We start from the raw sequence: 18,651 nt of genomic DNA on the forward strand, positions 1-18,651 counted from the left end.
CTCCCTGGTACACTGGAAGGGTTATGGCCCAGAAGAACGTTTTTGGATACCTCAGAAATATCTGCATGCAAATAAGTTACTCAAGGAGTTCTTCAAAGAATTCCCTGGGAAGGTAAGATGTCGGAGTTCCTTCACCCCTCCTCAAGGGGATGTACTGTTAAATGCAGCGGCTCATTCATTACTTATAGCCGCTTCCTGTTCGCCGTTACGTCTGGGAAGTCACTTCATCCTCATCCAGGCCGTCACCAGGGCAATGGCCAGGACGCTCTCTGTATCAGTGCAGTGTCCTAGCATTAGGGGACAGCTGGGCGTGTCCAAAATAACAATCATCCAATTAAATAATTATTAATCTCCTCTAATTGCAGTTCTGATGCCCTGGTCCCTGATTGGTCTATTCTAGTATTTAAGGCAAGGAGGGCCTAGCCTTCCTGACGATTATAACGTTGGTGATGTGCATTTGCTGACCTCTCTGTGTATCTGTGGACTCTCTGCTAAACTTTTGACTGACTCATGTTGTGATCCGTGGCTTGTTTCTGGACTCTGCTTGTACTCTTCTTGCCCTGACCTTGGGCTTTGTTATTGGATATCCCTGCTCACTGCCAGCCCTGACTCTTGGATACTGCCACCTATTTACCTGCTGCAGTACTGCATATAAGCTTCCACTATGCTAAAAGTTAAGAGCTGGGGGCATCCAAGTACTTGTGAGCGCAACAAGCTCTACAGTAAAGGCGGCTACTATTGGCGAAGACCTCTGTCTCCTGTTCTGAAAGCTTATGTCAATAGTTGATAGCCGTAACAAATGCAAACAAAAATAATGCAGAACCAATCAACACACAGGCGCTATGCAAAGGTATTCTGGGTACAAAACGCAGACAGTTGTGAAGAATGCAGCTGCATTTTTGTTGCATCAAATTTTAAGTTAATCCTTTTGGACTTTGGTTTGTTAGGTTACCTGAATGCAATTCTGAAATGTGGTCATAGGGAAGAATTTTGTAATACACTGCTGGTAGAGGAATGCATATTGTCCTGCAGATGCCTTGCTGATCCCATTTAGCCCTTAAACCACATGTCTATCCCTTCTTTTCTCATGTAGTGAATGCCCTGAAAGCCATTCTCCATCCCACAGAGAGCAAAATACTGCCAAGGACCCAAAGATGAAACGGTAATAGCTTGCTTAAAACAAAGAGTTTGTATTGAAATTGTAAGTGCTAGTTTACACTTTGAAAACCACATTGTATTTAAAATAGTTTGCTCTAAAAAGAACAGAATCATCGTCCACTTAATTAACTTTTATAGTTATGATTAACATATTTTTGTTAGCAACCCATTGCTGGGTATAATGAAAGTGGCAGATAGCAAAGGAAATTTCTTCAGAGGCTAATATCTAACTGTTATTCCTGAGACAAAATCCAATATCAGGCAGTGGATCTGCACCTTTATATAAGCTTGGTAGATACATTTGCACAAATAGATCCGCAGTTTTGGTGGTTTGCAAATGAAACTTACTGTTTCCCACAGAAATCTCTTCAGCCTAAAACAATGCCTGCCATTACTCTACACCTGTCTCCCCCTTCTTCTGCAACCTCAGTTTCCATCCACGGACCAACTCCTTGGCCTCTACGACGCCTTCAAAGTTGCTTGGCACTCAGTACTGCTTTTCGCCTCACTAAAATATGGAGGAAGGTTCATATTCTCAAACAAGCATCTTTGAGGTCCAAACATTTCACAGATATGCTTGGTAGGCAGTGCTCTCTTAATGTTGGTGACAGGGTCTGGCTCTCAACACGGAATATCAGACTCTGCCAGCAGTGCAAGACACTAGTTCCCTGGTTCTTTGGGCCTTTTTTCATCATTAAACAAGTTATACCTGTGACATTTAGGTTGGATCTCCCACGCTCTCTCAGAATTCCTAATACTTTTCATTGTTTGCTTCTCAAACCAGTCTCCTTGGCTAGCAAGTTCAGGTCCCATGGTGCTCACAGACCTCATCTTGCTAAGGTTAACGGACATCAGGATTTTATTATAGAAAAGAAACTTGACTCAGAAAGAGTCCAAGGACAAGTCCACTACCTGGTACACTGGAAGGGTTATGGCCCAGAAGAACGTTCTTGGATACCTCAGGAACATCTGCATGCAGATAATTTACTCAAGGAGTTCTTCAAACAATTCCTTGGGAAGCTAGGATGTCGGAGTTCCTTAACCCCTTCTCAAGGGGGTGTACTGTTGTATGCAGTGGCTCTTACTTTACATACAGCCGCGTCCCGGCCGTCATCGTTACATCTTAGACGTCACTTCATCCTTATCCCGGCCATCACCAGGGCAACGGCCAGAACGCTCTCTGTATCAGTGCAGCGTCCCGGTAGAGGAATGCATATTGTGGTACAGATGACTTTCTCATCCCATTTAGCCTTTTAATCACATGTCTATCTCTTCTTTTCTCATGTAGTGAATGTCCTGAAATCCATTCTCCATCTCACAGAGAGCAAAATACTGCCAAGGATCCAAAGATGAAACGGTAAGAGCTTGGCAAAGACCTCTGTCTACTGTTCTGGAAGCTTATGTCAATAGTTGATAGCCGTAACAAATGCAAGCAAAAACAATGCAAAGCCAATCAACATACAGGCGCTATGGAAAGGTAATCTGGGTACAAAACACAGATTACATTTCAAGTTAATCCTTTTGGACTTTAGTTTGTTAAGTTACCTGAATGCAATTCTGAAGTGTGGTCATAGGGGAGAATTTTGTAATACACTGCTGGTAGAGGAATGCATACTGTGGTGCAGATGACTTGCTGATCCCATTTAGCCTTTAAATCACATGTCTATCCATTCTTTTCTCATGTAGTGAATGTCCTGAAATCCATTCTCCATCCCACAGAGAGCAAAATACTGCCAAGGACCCAAAGATGAAACGGTAAGAGCTTGCTAAAAACAATGAGTTTGTATTGAAATTGCAAGTGCTAGTTTACACTTTGAAAACCACATTGTATTTAAAATAGGTTGTTCTAATAAGAACAGAATCATTGTCCACTTAATTAACTTTTATAGTTATGATTAACATATTTTTGTTAGCAACCCATTGCTGGGTATAATGGAAGTGACAGATAGCAAAGGAAATTTCTTCAGAGGCTAATATCTAACTGTTATTTCTGAGGCAGATTCCAAGATCAGGCAGTGGATCTACCTACACCTTTATATGAGCTTGGTAGATACTGTCAGGTTTGCACACAAAGAAATGAGTGAGATCCTGCTGTCTTAACTGGTATTGGCTAGACTTCCCTAGAGGCGCGGAGTCTAACAGGATAGAAGGTATTCACCAGGGATTCCCACAAGGGAATTTGGACTACTTTGACTTCCACCCTGCAGGTCGCGGCCCTCCAGGGAAGTTCCCAGTGAGACAGATTGGTTAGGCAGCATACAGAGAGATACAGTTCTAATAGCAGATGGAGATAATAGCAATTAGAATTAAAAGTGGAACATAAATGCAAAGATCAATGGAGTACAGAGTATACTGCAGATGATATACCACGGCTGTTATACAGGAGAGTAGAAACAGTCAGTGGAGTTCAGTAGTGCAGACAGAATACATACTGAGCGTTGATCACAGCAAGTATCACTAAAAAGTGGAGCATAGATGCAAAGTTCAATGGAGTACAGAATATACTGCAGATGATGGGCCACGGCTGTTATACAGGAGAGTAGAAACAGCGGAATCCAAATATGCAGCAAACGATGAGACACCGCTTACCACAAGGAAGTGGAACGAATCTGCAGTAGTCAGCGGTACGTGCAGAGTAGATAGTGGGCATTGATCACAGCTATTACCACGAATAAGTGGAACAGGTGAGCAGTGATCAGCAGAATCCAGGTATGCAGCAAATGATGAGCCACAGTTTACCACAGGGATGTGGAACGAATCAGCGGTAGTCAGCGGTACGTGCTGAGTAGATAGCGGGCGTTGATCACAGCAATTACCACAAATGAGTGGAACAGGTGAGCAGAGATCAGCAGAATCCAAGTATGCAGCAAACGATGCACCACAGCTTACCACAGGGATGTGGAACGAATCAACAGTAGTCAGTGGTGCGTGCGGAGTAGATAGTGGGCGTTAATCACAGCGATTACCATGGATGAGTGGAACAGGTGAGCAGAGATCAGCGGAGTCCAGGTATGCAGCAAACGATGAGCCACAGCTTACCACAGGGATGTGGAACGAATCAGCAGTAGTCAGCGATGCATGCAGTGTAGGTAGCGGCATAGATAATAACAGGAAGAGGAAGCTGAAGTAGAGCAGGTGTAGACTTGAAGAACCAGCAATGAATAGGTGACAAGAGGAGCCTAATAAAGGGGAACTAACCAATGGCTGAACTGACTAAAAACACAGGTGAAGTAATCACAGGTGCAAACCGTGGCTGACAGCCTGCACCATGAAAAGGTTTAAAGTAAGAGTCAGTGTATTGAGGCTCCAGGGGAGGTACCCGGTGTCATGAGTAAGATTGCGGCACCTGTGGGTATTGGCACTGCTACACTAGGAAGCGCGGAGTCTAACATGCTGCCAGTCTTCACCAGAGACCCCCGCAAGGAAGTTTGGATTTCGCGGCAAACGACGTGCAGGTCGCGGCCCTCCCAGGAAGCTACATGCGAGATGGCGGTGGTAATCGTGGTCGTACTAGCAGAGGTCTGGAACCGTGCGGGCAGATAAAGTACCAAATCAGGAAGCAGAGAGTACTTAACAAGCCAAAGGTCAATCCGGAGAGTATAATGCAGAACCAAGGGAGTATCCAAATCAGAGTCAGGGAGAGCTGGGTCGTAAAACAGAAAGCAATAAGGATGTGTATATATATATATATATATATATATATATATATTTATATATATATATATAAACGCTGGAGGCTAGGATACTAGGAAACTAGTTGCTCTGGCACCCTAGTGGTGTCAGAGCAGGATATATATACATGAGGTCTGCTCTCATTGGTGGGCAGTGGGTCGACAGTCAGACGTGCTGACCGCCGACAGGAAGCAGGAAAGCGCGTCGTGCATGCGCTGTGCCCCGCCGCAAGGAGCGTCCCCGTTGCCAAGCAAAGGGGTGCTCCGAGAAGAGAAGACGACTGTCCTGGGCAAGCGAAGAGGCGCGGGGACGGCATCTGATACCCGGGGAGCGGAGCGTGACAGATACATATGCACAAATGAAGAAGCAGATTGGATCCACAGTTTTTGTGGTTTGCAAATGAAACTTACTGTTTCCCACAGAAATCTCTTCAGCCTAAAACAATGTCTGCCATTCCTCTACATGTGTCTCCCCCTTCTTCTGCAACCTCGGTTTCCATCCACGGACCAACTCCTTGGCCTCTCTGACGCCTTCAAAGTTACTTGGCACTCAGAGTACTGTATTTTGCCCTACTAAAATATGGAGGAAGGTTCATATTGCTCTCAAACAAGCCTCTTTGAGGTCCAAGCATTTCACAGATCTGCTTGGTAGGCAGTGCTCTCTTAAGGTTGGTGACAAGGCATGGCTCTCAACACGGAATATCAATAGCAGTGCAAGAAACTATTTCCCCGGGTCATTGGGCCCTTTGTCACCATTAAAAAAGTTAAATCTGTGGCCTTCAGGTTGGATCTCCCACGCTCTCTCAGAAATCCTAATACTTTTCATTGTTTGCTTCTCAAACCGGTCTCCTTGCCCAGCAAGTTCAGGTCCCATGGTGCTCACAGACCTCATCTTGCTAAGGTCAACGGACATCAGGAATTTATTATAGAAAAGAATCTTGACTAAGAAAAAGTCCAAGGACAAGTCCACTCCCTTGTACACTAGAAGGGTTATGGACCAGGAGAACGTTCTTGGATACCTCAGAAACATCTTCATGCAAATAAGTTACTCAAGGAGTTCTTCAAACAATTGCTTGGGAAGCAAGGATGTCGGAGTTCCTTAACCGCTCCTCAAGGGGGTGTACTGTTGCATGCAGTGGCTCTTACTTTAATTACAGCCGCATCCCGGCTGTCGTCATTACATCTGGGACGTCACTTCATCCTCATCCCGGTCGTCACCAGGGCTACAGCCGGGATGCTCTCTGTTTTAGGTGCAGCGTCCCGAAAGTAGGGGGCAGCCGGGCTGCAATTTTTGCTGCATTAAATTTCAAGTTAATCCTTCTGGACTTTAGTTTGTTAGGTTACCTGAATGCAATTCTGAAGTGTGGTCATATAGGGAGAATTTTGTAATACACTGTTGGTAGAGGAATGCATATTGTGGTGCAGATGACTTTCTGATCCCATTTATCCTTTTATTCACATCTCTATCTCTTTTTTTCTCATGTAGTGAATGTCCTGAAATCCATTCTCCATCCCACAGAGAGCAAAATACTGCCAAGGACCCAAAGATGAAGCGGTAAGAGCTTGCTAAAAACAATGAGTTTGTATTGAAATTGCATGCACCATATATTTTATATTTTGAAAACCACATTATTTTTAAAATAGGTTGTTCTAAAAAGAACTAGAGATGCTCAGGCTTGGTTCCCCAAACACACCCAATCCGAGTACCGAGCCGAGCCGGTTCCGTACTTTCGCGTGCTTTCGGAATTGAAAACGAGGCAAAACGTCATTGTTACGCCATCGGATCTCTGGAGTTTTGGATTCTTTAAGTACCGCCCTCCACGGCGATCTAGCACCATTTCACAGAGGGACACAGAAGAGGTAGCACAGTCTGTAGAACAGTTGGGCAGCGTCATAGGTAGAATAGAAAGAGGCGGGGGTATCAGTGTTCTTCAAAGCCTATAGTGACATTTAGTAGAGCTCCATTGCTAATTGTCATTGCTGAAATAGAATAAATAATTGGTCTGGCAGGCTTTATCTTCTAAATCTGCAGTCCCATAATGTACAGTGTTATATAGGTAACACACAAAGAGGAGAGCTCCAATGCTCCATTGCTAATTGTCATTGCTGAAATACAAATACTAGGACTGGCAGGCTTGGTGTACATCAGCAGTCACATTGTACAGTGTTATATAGGTAACACTCAAAGAGGAGAGCACCATGGCTCCATTTCAAATTGTCATTGCTGAAATACAAATACTAGGGCTGGCAGGCCTGGTGTAATTCTGCAGTCAAATTGTACGGCGTTATATAGGTTACACACAAAGAGGAGAGCTCCATTCCTCCATTGCTAATAGTCATTGCTGAAATACAAATACTAGGGCTGGCAGGCTTGGTGTAAATCTGCAGTCAAGTTGTATGGTGTTATATAGGTAACACACAAAGAGAAGAGCTCCATTGCTCCATTGCTAATTGTCATTGCTGAAATGCAAATACTAGGACTGGCAGGCTGGGTGTAAATCTGCAATCAAATTGTACGGTGTTACATAGGTTACACAAAAAAGAGGAGAGCTCCATTGCTAATTGTCATCGCTGAAATACAAATACTAGGGCTGACAGGCTTGACATAAATCTGCAGTTAAAATGCACAGTGTTATATAGGTTACATGCAAAGAGGAGAGCTCCATTGCTCCAATGCTAATTGTCATTGCTGAAATACAAATACTAGGGCTGGCAGGCTTGGTCCTCTGAATTTGCAGTCAAATTGTACGGTATTATATAGGTTACACACAAAGAGGAGAGCTCCATTGCTCCAATGGTTTTTGTCATTGCTGAAATACAAATACTAGGACTGGCAAGCTTGGTGTACATCAGCAGTCACATTGTACAGTGTTATATAGGTAACACTCAAAGAGAAGAGCACCATTGCTCCATTTCAAATTGTCATTGCTGAAATTCAAATACTAGGGCTGGCAGGCTTGGTGTAAATCTGCAGTCAAATTGTACGGCGATATATAGGTTACACACAAAGAGGAAAACTCCATTGCTCCATTGCTAATTGTCATTGCTGAAATGCAAATACTAGGACTGGCAGGCTTGGTGTAAATCTGCAGTCAAATTGTACAGTGTTATATAGGTTACACACAAAGAGGAGAGCTCCATTGCTCCATTGCTAATTGTCATTGCTGAAATACAAATACTAGGGCTGGCAGGCTGGGTGTAAATCTGCAATCAAATTGTACGGTGTAACATAGGTTACACAAAAAAGAGGAGAGCTCCATTGCTCCATTGCTAATTGTCATTGCTGAAATACAAATACTAGGGCTGACAGGCTTGGCTTAAATCTGCAGTTAAAATGCACAGTGTTATATAGGTTACACGCAAAGAGGAGAGCTCCATTGCTCCATTGCTAATTGTCATTGCTGAAATACAAATACTAGGGCTGGCATGCTTGGTCCTCTGAATTTGCAGTCAAATTGTACGGTATTATATAGGTTACACACAAAGAGGAGAGCTCCATTGCTCCAATGGTTTTTGTCATTGCTGAAATACAAATACTAGGGCTGGCAGGCTTGATCTTTTGAATTTGCAGTCAAATTGTACAGATTTTATATAGGTTACACACAAAGAGGAGAGCTCCATTACTCCATTGCTAATTGTCATTTCTCAAATACAAATACTAGGGCTGGCAGACTTGGTCTTCTGAGTTTGCAGTCAAATTGTACGGTGTTATCAAAATGCATTCACAGCAGTACATAAAAGAGCAGGAGCACCAAGCAGCTGCTGGCACCAGTCATGATGATAGTAATCCCTCTAAGTCATCTGGTAAAGCCTATGTTAAAGTGCATAGTGTTTGTAAGTCAGGGAAACCAAAATGTAAAAAAACACCTTTCACCTTGAGCAAGAAAAAAAGACCTGTAATCCAGGCAAACTCATCTGCAGAAAAAAAAATGCCAACATGCTATTCTACACACGCAGTGGCAAGTAAAGAATGAGGCCTTCACCTTTCTCTATAAGGCCTTGTTCTGCAGCTGTCACTGAGGCATCTTCTTGTAAGGTCAGTCATGACCAAGCTAGACCTTGTCATTCGGACTCCAAAAGTGGGGTCCAAACAGTGTCGGACTGGGGCATGAAGGGCGCACCTGGGGGACTGCAACGCTAGGGGCCCATCAGAGGGGGTGTGGCCAACAATCAAAGAGGCGGGGCCAGACACTAGAGGGGGAGTGGTCAGTCCACGAAGGACAGCTAGCACCATAGTGTAAAGAATGCAGTGTGTTTATAAAGAGTCTTGACCTGCACCTTAGATTGGGCAGAACAGTCACCAAAAATCGGGATTGTCCTACTAGACCAGGCTTGGCTAACCTGTGGCACTCCAGGTGTTGTGAAACTACAAGCCCCAGCATGCTTTGCCAATATATAGCAGCTTATTGCTGGAAGGGTATGCTGGGACTTGTAGTTTCACAACACCTGGAGTACCACAGGTTAGCCAAGCCTGCACTAGACTCAGAACATTTGACAGACTGTCCTACCTGTTGTTGTCACTTTTACCACCTGTGGCTGCTGGTTTCTTTAGTTGCGGCTTGTCTGGATCCAGGAATGTTGAGGGTCCTATTTGGAAAAAATAATGGGTACATTTAGAAAATTCCAACCAGCCCCGGCGTTAAATCAATAGGACACACATTTACTACTTAGCCACCACCTGCCATACACACATTACATTGCCACAAGCCCGCTGTGCCATCACGCACACTACTGTGCCCCTTAATCACCATAATGTGCCTCCTTATGATCGCACTGCGCCCACCATGCTGCTTTTGCTACCCTTCACACTCTGCCATGCTGACCTGGCCCCCCTTCACACACTGCCATGCTGACTTGGGCCCCCTTCACACACTGCCATGCTGACTTGGGCCCCCTTCACACTCTGCCATGCTGACCTGCCCCCCCCCTTCTCATTCTGCCATGCTGACCTGGCCCCCCTTCTCACTCTGCCATGCTGACCTGGCCCCCCTTCTCACTCTGCCATGCTGACCTGGCCCCCCCATCTCACTCTGCCATGCTGACCTGGCCCCCCCTTCTCACTCTGCCATGCTGACCTAGCCCCCTTCTCACTCTGATATGATGACCTGGCCCCTTATCCCTCTTTCAGCCCTCTCACTATTTCCCTCAGGGCTTCTCTGCTCTTTTCTGTTTAAAAAAAAATAATGACAGGCTGGCTTGGCAGCGGACTCACTTACCTGTCTGCTCAGTCTGTGAAAATCTCCGGCATCCTGCTCCTCTGGGCGGCCGCGTCTAGTGATGACAACAGGAAGAACTCCTCCTCCCCTGCTGAAAGTGAAAATCACACTAACGCGCAGGTGCAGAGAGCTGTGTCTAGGCTCTTTGCACCTGCGCGGTAGTGTGTTTATTACCGAAGTGTCGCCATAAGACAGGTCTTCCCCATAAGCTCCGCCCTACCCATGGAGGGGGCGGAGCTTCAACGCGCCGGGCCTACCGGTAAATAGACGGGCTGCCCGGCAGGCCAGTCCGAGCCTGGGTCCAAATACTTTTACATGTAAAAGCCGAGCTGGAAGAAAACAGTAAGGCATTAGAGAAAAATGTATGTTCAGATTCAGAAATAACACAAATCCCTGAGGAGAGTCTATCCACGAGTGGTATGTGTAATTCTCAACATTCTGATAATGTACCCATAAAAAAGGCCCCTTTCAGCATTTCTGCAGATGTGTGCCTGGATTGCCCAAGTGTAGCCGGTGATACACAAATTAAGGATGCCACTTTGGAATTGCAACAGGATGAGGGGGAAATTTGTGTAGCTGACGAGGGGGCGCTAATGAGGATGTTGATGAGGATGATGTTGTTTGTGTAAGTCCTGCACCAGTAGAAACAGTTCTTGCACGTGATAAGAAGAAGGCCATTGTCATGCCTGGACATAAGACCAAAAAATTCACCTCTTATGTGTGGAATTATTTTTACCCAAATCCTAACAACAGTTGTCTAGCCATTTCTAGCATTTATAAAGCCACAGTCAGTAGAGGTAGGGAGCTTAACTATCTAGAAACCTCATCCATGTTACGCCATTTGAAGCAAGTTTATGGCAAGCTGTTGGGAAAATCGGAAGCTTATGCTAAAAAAATAAAAACAAGCAGTCCATCATCAGCTAGGTCCCTTCTCTCACCTACATCCCAACGCTTGCAATCTACCCCCAACACCATCCTTATCAATATCCTCAGAAGTGATTGGAGTTAGTCCTGCATCCAAGTTGTTAAGGCTAGATGACTCCTCCACTATTCTGGATTACTCAGAAGCCATGGCAACTATGCTAGTAATAGATCTGCGTCCAATATCCACTATTAATACAGCTGGTTTTAGACAGTTACTTGAGGTCTTGTGTCCCCGTTACCAAATTTCATCACAACATCATTTCACTAGAAAAGCTATACCTCACCTCTACCAGAAGGCTGGTAAAAATGTAATTATTGGGCTACAAAATGCCTTTCTACCCACTGTACACTTAACCACAGATATATGGACTAGCGGAACTGGGCAAACTAAAGATTATATGACTGTGAGAGCCCACTGGGTTGGTGATTCGCCTTCACCAGCAGGAACAGCAGCAGCATGTAACCAAGTACGTCACATTTGTCAGAGGCAGGCTACTCTGTGTATCACCGGCTTCACTAAGAAGCATACAGTTGACAATCTGTTACAAAAACTAAGGGATGTTATTGGAACATGGCTTATCCCGCTTGGACTCTCTTCAGGATATTTCATTTCTGGTAACGCCACCAATATTGTGAGAGCATTAGAGCTGGGTGAATTCCCTCACATTCCCTGTTTTGCTCACACAATAAACTTGGTGGTGCAGAGCTTTTTAAACAATGACAGGGACGTGCAGGAGATGCTGTCTGTGGCCCGTAAAATATCTGGACATTTCTGACATTCGGCAACAGCATATAGGAGATTGCAGCAACTGCAAGAGCAATTTAATTTGCCCTGCCACCAATTGAAGCAAGAGGTGGTGACAAGGTGGAATTCCACCCTGTATATGTTTCTGCTGATGGAGGAACAGCGAAAAGCTATCCATGCTTACTCCACAAGCCATGACTTTCCGTGTTGTGCAAGGTGCTAAAAACATTAGAAGTAGTCACCTGTGAAGTGAGTTCAGACACTGCTAGCTTCAGTCAAGTGATTTTCTTAATTAGACTTTTGGAAAAGCAGCTTGAGAAATGGAACGAGGAGATGAAACAAAGCAATTATGCCAAGTATGTCGGAATTGTAGATCAAGTACTTTATTCGCTTCGTCAGGATCCAAGAGTTATCAAAATCTTGAAATTGGATCACTACATTTTGGCGACTGTGCTTGATCCTCGGTTTAAGAGCTATGTCTTCTCTTTGTTTCCAACTGACCCTGATCTGAAGAGATGCAAGGAGCTCCTGGTGAGCAAGATGACAGCTCAAGTGTTACCTGACAGGATGGCGTCTCCTCCTTCATTTTCTCACTCAACTGCTGCTAGGAAAAAACTTAGCTTTCCCAAGAGAGCCAGGGATGATGCAGATGACTCAGCACAAAAATTTGACATCTGGTCTGGTCTAAAAGAATTGACCAACAACGTGACACCTCTGCCGTAACTCAACCTGATCCTACTATAAACATCCAAAGGATGGTGGAGGATTATTATCATGACAGCATAGAAATAGACACATCAAACAGTTCCTTTACATACTGGGAGGAACAAAATGGAATTTGGAGACCCATGTACCAACTCGCTTTGTACTGCCTAAGCTGCCCACCCTCCATTGTGAACTCAGAAAGAGTTTTCAGCACAGTCGGGAACCTTGTCATCTTCCTCAAAATGTGGAAAAGATGATGTTCATAAAAATTAACTTCAAGTTCCACGAGGAAGGACTTTCCCGACAATTACATCAAAATACTGAGACTTCTGTTACGGTGGATTCCAGCGGTGATGAATTAATAATGTGTGAAGATGATGTACAAACTGATGTGGGTGAGGATGAGGCTGAGGGTGATGACAACAACATCTTGCCACAGTAGAGTTCATTAACAGCACTGTTACCTTAGGTGCCTTAAGCCCATTGTTAGCTTGTTTTGTGGGGGCCCAAGCAAACCAAGCACTTCAGCCACAAGGAGTGGCACTATTGTGGCTGAAGTGCTTGGTTTGTTAAAGTGTGCATGTTCTTTTTGAGATCCAACATAAGGGTGGGTGGGAGGGCCCAAGGACAATTCCATCTTACACCACTTTAAATTTCAGCTACCCTTGTTTGCCAATGTTACCTACATGTGCAATATACTGTTGTGTGCTTAGCAAAAATTGTAAACGCCCATTTATAATGCAGATGACTAAGCACAACATTTTGACATCTGGTCTTGTCTACTGTAAAAGAATTTACCAGATTTAGTGACACCTCTGCTTTAACTCCACCTGATCCTACTATCAACTATCAACATCCAAAGATTGGTGGAGGAGTATTTTTTATTTTTTGAAAGGTATAAAGACAACAGTTTTATTAACAAAGAACAACGTTGCTTGCAGAAGTAATGTAAGCATGAATGTCTAAATAAACATGTATATGTATTAACTTCCGCTTTGCTGCTGTTTCATCAAGTGTTTGTAATCTGCACTTTACATCAAAGGTACCTAACTATATTATAATTTTGTGGGAATTGGGGCTGATTCAAAGACCAGTGATGAGCATGCTTTTTGCTGGGAATTACAATGGCTCTTTTTAGTGCATTGTCTGGCACCCTGGATTGGTCTGGGTCTGATAAAAGCACGCATCCCAGGGTGTCAGCGCTCGTTGCCATGTATTAGCTGTAGAATTACCACAGTTATCCATGAAATGGTTGGAGCGATCAAATGAACCATAACTGGTTTTATGATCCAAGGACAATTCCATCTTACACCACTTTTCTTTTCTGCCACTGCTGTGTGGCGATGTTTCCTAGATGTGCTAGGAACTGCTGTGTGTTTGAGTCATTGCTCTGTCGCTTAGCATCCAGCCAGGTCGCTGCAGTATTTGTCCAAAAGTGTATGAAAATAATATTGTGACCTATGACGTGATCAAAATGAACTGCAAATGACTGGAAATTAGTGTTAATAAGGTTAATAATAATGTAGGAACAAAAATAGTGCAAAATTATGTGATTTTTGTCAGGAGCCGAGGCGGCCTCGGGCACCGCTGTGACTCACTTCCTGTTCCTAGTGAACGTCCCGGCCATCTCCATGACGACCGGGGCGTCACTTCCGGTTCCCGGGCCCGACCGTTGCCAAGGCAACGGCCGGACGCCGAGTGTAACAAGCGGTGCGCCCCGGCAAGTGAGGCAGCCGGGCGCATGCGCTAAGATAGCCTGTGGGCTGATTATTGTTGGGGCATGGGCTGTGACATGTTGCAGGGCTAAGCCCTGATTGGCCAAAGTCTGTATATAAGGCAGGGAGGGCTTAGCCTCCCTGCCGGTTATAGCGTCCAGTCTGCCTGTCGGCTAACCTGCTCCTGCTCCTGTTAGTATTGGATAAAACCTGTTTGGTCTGATTACCTGTGTATGACCCCTTGCCTGGATTTGACCCTGCCTGTGTATCCTGTGACCCTGACCTTCTTGCCTGTATCTGGACCTTGCTACCGTGCTTGTGACCCCTGACCCTGGATCGTGTATTGGATTCCCTGTCTGCTGCCGGCCCCTGACCCTTGCCTGGACTTCACTCCGCTTACCTGGGTTCCCCCTAGTAGGTACACACTTCACGACCCTCTGCTAGTCCGCGGCCAAGTCTGTCCCCACCACTAGGGGCTCCAGTGAACACCTGACTGGCAGAGCAGACTCCGGGTTGTGCTGTACCGGCTAGAGGGGTTCCTAACAATTTTAGCATATTTTAGCAATTTTTCTAAAAAATACAGATCCAAAACCAAAACCAAAACACACAAGGGCAGTTTTGCGAAAACCAAAACCAAAACATGAAGTTAATCCAGATCCAAAAACAAAACCAGAACACGGGGGTCAGTGAACATCTCTGAAAAGAACAGAATTATTATGCACTCAATTAACTTTTATAGTTACGATTAACATATTTTTGTTAGTAACCCATTGCTTGGTATAATGGAAGTAGCAGATAGCAAAGGCAATTCTGCAGAGGTTAATATCTAACGTGTGTGTGTGTGTATATATATATATATATATATATATATACACACACATATATATATATATATCTACTATATAAATGCCTAGTGGCGTGTGTGAAAAAAAAAACCAAGCTGCAGCGCCACCTGCTGGGCAGAGTTATACACTGACCTATATATTTCTTGAAGGAGAAGTGACAGTTGGGAGTGGTTGGTGGTTGCCGGGGGTGACAGTGGGGAGTTTTTAACACCTTAAGTAGCTTGATGAAGGATGTGACGATGAAGATGAAGGATGAGGTGATGGAGAAAAATGATGAGGTGGTGACATGTGGACAAAACCACGTTAAAAAAGGGCGCTTGCGTCGGGAAGTAACGCTCTTCCCCTGAGGAGGCCTGGGCTAGGCCCAAATGCATGACAAGAACCTTTTTAACACCTTAAGTAGCTTGATTTGACTAGAATGCATGAGTATCATGCACGGGTTAACTTGTACATACATATAAATGTATATACATCCATATATACATATACATATATATATATTCTCTGTTCTAGACAGAGTAGAGAGTGAAGTAGAGGATTTTTTTATCCCCGGACCCAGTTATACAGGAGAAGATCAAAAGAAAATATCACTCTAGCGTCTCCACTAAAGCGCAGGTTTTTAGAGGAAGAGGAAAACGAGGTGGCAACAAAATCCCAAAAAAGAAGATATGTCTAGACAGAAATAAGCAATTGAAGAAAAGTGGAATTTTCAACATTTCTAGTCATGTACTTTCTGATTCAGAAAAATAAATTTTGGGGAAGGGTCTGTCATTTGCCCCAACAAAAAAGCCCAATAACTTGGAACTATACATTGATATTAATAAATTTGTTAGGAAATTAACGCTTAAAAGGCATTATGCAAGGAAAGAACAAGCTGTTCTTACAAATTATGATAACACTTCGAAATCCGGGTTGAAATTATATTCAAAGTATTACCCTTTAGAGTCCAAGAGTAGCTTTATAGAAATGTTCCAGACTTTGGTAACAGAGGATTTATGCCGGTCGGACTTTAATGGTTATGGTTCAAATAATCTCAAACCACAAGAGGTTAAGGCATTAAGAGAATTACAGACTAATCATGATGTGGTAATAAAACAGGCTGATAAAGGAGGGGGCCTAGTGATGTTAAATAGAGAGGATTATATAAGAGAGGCTGAACATCTCTTAGATAATACATCCCCCTATAAAAAATTAAATAGAAACCCTACAGATGAGTTTGTCTTAAGTTTGAGATGTATACTCACTACAGCACTCCACCAAGATATTATTATTAAGGACGAGTAAGATAACACTTTAATATTATTTATGATGAAATACTGACTCTGTGTACTCCGGTACAGATGGAATTCAGTCAGAAAGACAGATACTATACTGTATATAAAGAGTCATGTCAAAAGGAAAGTTACCTAAACCTGGCTCTGATGAGAATAAATATTATTTCTGCATTTCAATTCTTGGGGATTAGTGCAGTAGGGAGGGGTCTCGCTGGCACTCTACTCCTATTGGCCCCCCTCGCTACTTAAGGCAGTGAGGACAAAGCCTGACTGCCAGTTTTAGCTCTCAGTGTAGCTAGGCTCCCTGTTCCTGTTTCCTGCTCCTATCCTGTGTTCTAGATCTGATTTCCCGTGTATGACCCCTTGCTTGCTCCTGGACCTTGTTGTATTGCCTGTGACCTCTGACCTCGGCTTGTTCTTTGGATACGTTGTCTGCTGCCGGCCCTCGACCCTTGCCTGGATTTCACTCACTCTGCTGTCTGCTATTACACTTTATTCCTGGGTTCTCCCCAGTCAGTGCACATCTCACGACCCTCTGTTTGTCTGCAGCCAAGTCTGTCCCTACCACTAGGGGCTCCAGTGAACACCAGACTTTCGGAGCAGACTCCGGGTTTTGTTGTACTGGCTGGAGGGGTTCCTAACAGTCATGTAAAGAAATGGAAGACAAACATTCCGTTTTCACAGTTTAATTGCATAAAAATAAATTGTAGCAAGCCTGATACATGTAAAGAGCAATTGGCTATATATCATAACAGATTTGCAGAGAGAGGTTATCCTGAAAATCTTCTTGCAGGAGCCAGGAATAAGCTTGATAACACTGATAGATCCCACTTGTTGGAATATACCAAGAAGGAGCTAAAAGGTAACTTAGATGGAATACCGTTCATCACCAGTTGTAACAGCGGTGAAAACAAAATTAGGTCTGTGCTATCCAAACATTGGAACATCCTTAGGAGGGATCCGGTTTTAAATGGCATACTACCTGATTAGCCCAATGTTATCTTTAAATAGAGCTGAAATTTGAAAGATCTGTTGGCTCCAAGCATGCTTAAAGACACTAAGAAAAAGACTATCCCTTCTACTTTTTTAGATCTTAAAGGTAGCATAAAATGCAACCACTGCAATATCTGTAGATATATGAATACCAGCAACAAAAAGTGTAGCAAGAGCTACACTATTAAAAGTCTGATGAATTGTGCTTCTTCATCTGTGATATATTTGTTAGAATGCTCCTGTGGCCTTGGGTACGTCGGCAAAACTAAAAGATTACTTAAGCTATGTATCCAAGAGCACATAAGGAACATTAAGAATAAAATATCGAGTCATTCTGTGTCTAGACACTTTTTGGAGGTACATCAATCGGATCCAAGGCACCTTAAATTTATAGCTATTGAACATGTGCTGCTGGGTCCAAAAGGTGGTGATCTTGGTAGAAAATTTGCACAACGTGAAATGTTCTAGATTTATGAACTTAATACACTATCCCCATCTGGACTCAATGAAGGTTTTGAAGTAGCTCCATTTTTATGACAGGTCCTTTTACATTGATATCTTTTAGTTCAGTTTAATATTATATTTTCGGCTAATTTTATAGTTTTATATATTTTAATATATTATCTTTTCATTTAATGTGATTAATGATGTTACTTGTATATGCGCTTTGGGGTGCTTATTGTACTAATGCACCTTATTCATATCTATATGTATTTATTTATTTATTTATTACTATATGATATTGCAACTAATCTTTTTGATGTAAAATAGGTTTCCTGTTTACCTACTCTCCGTTTTTAGCTATTGTATGTTTTGCTATGTTGTACTTATTCTATCATATGAGCATTCATTCTAATGCAGCGGTTCCCAAAGTGTGCGCCGCGGCTCCCAGGGGTGCCACGGCGCTGGCACAGGAGTGCAGCGGGCAAGCCAGAGAAAAAAACAAACAAAACAAAAACTTACCAATCCGCGCGGTGCCGGGACCCAGCATCCTCCTCTCTTACGCAACTTGTCACTAAATTCAGTGACAAGCTGCGTGAGAGAGGAGAATGCTGGGTCCCGGCGCCGCGCGGATTGGTAAGTTTTTGTTTTGTTTGTTTTTTCTCTGGCTTGCCCGTGGCAGAGGGCAGAGTGAGAGAGAGCATGACAGAGGGCAGAGTGATGGGGCAGAGTGTCTGGATGCAGAGGGGGCAAAGTGTCTGGATGCAGAGGGGGCAGAGTGTCTGGACGCAGAGGGGGCAGAGTGTCTGAATGCAGAGGGGACAGAGTGTCTGGATGTAGAGGAGGCAGATTGTCTGGATGCAGAGGGGGCATTTTTGCATACAACTAAATAAGTATTTCTGTCCTGACCTAAATTCTTATTACATTTTTTTGACCCAACTACTTCTAAAACAGGACTGCTCAG

General features: G+C 43.7%; 1 protein-coding gene across 22 annotated transcripts in view; it reads left to right on the forward strand.

Annotated features, from left to right (window-relative positions):
* The window catches only part of LOC142138839 (transcription elongation factor A protein 3-like), a 90,089-nt gene that overhangs the window by 17,142 nt on the left and 54,296 nt on the right, over positions 1-18,651 (forward strand). For 17 of the 22 annotated variants that reach the window (XM_075195869.1, XM_075195864.1, XM_075195867.1 and 14 more), the window contains 4 exons: positions 1,094-1,162; positions 2,447-2,515; positions 2,845-2,913; positions 6,316-6,384. In XM_075195869.1, the coding sequence (XP_075051970.1) occupies positions 1,094-1,162; positions 2,447-2,515; positions 2,845-2,913; positions 6,316-6,384 (276 nt within the window). The remainder of the gene's footprint in view (positions 1-1,093; positions 1,163-2,446; positions 2,516-2,844; positions 2,914-6,315; positions 6,385-18,651) is intronic. The other 5 variants (XM_075195852.1, XM_075195860.1, XM_075195866.1 and 2 more) reach the window with 3 other exon arrangements.

Source organism: Mixophyes fleayi, chromosome 2 (genome assembly GCF_038048845.1).
Source record: "Mixophyes fleayi isolate aMixFle1 chromosome 2, aMixFle1.hap1, whole genome shotgun sequence".
NCBI lineage: Eukaryota > Metazoa > Chordata > Amphibia > Anura > Limnodynastidae > Mixophyes > Mixophyes fleayi.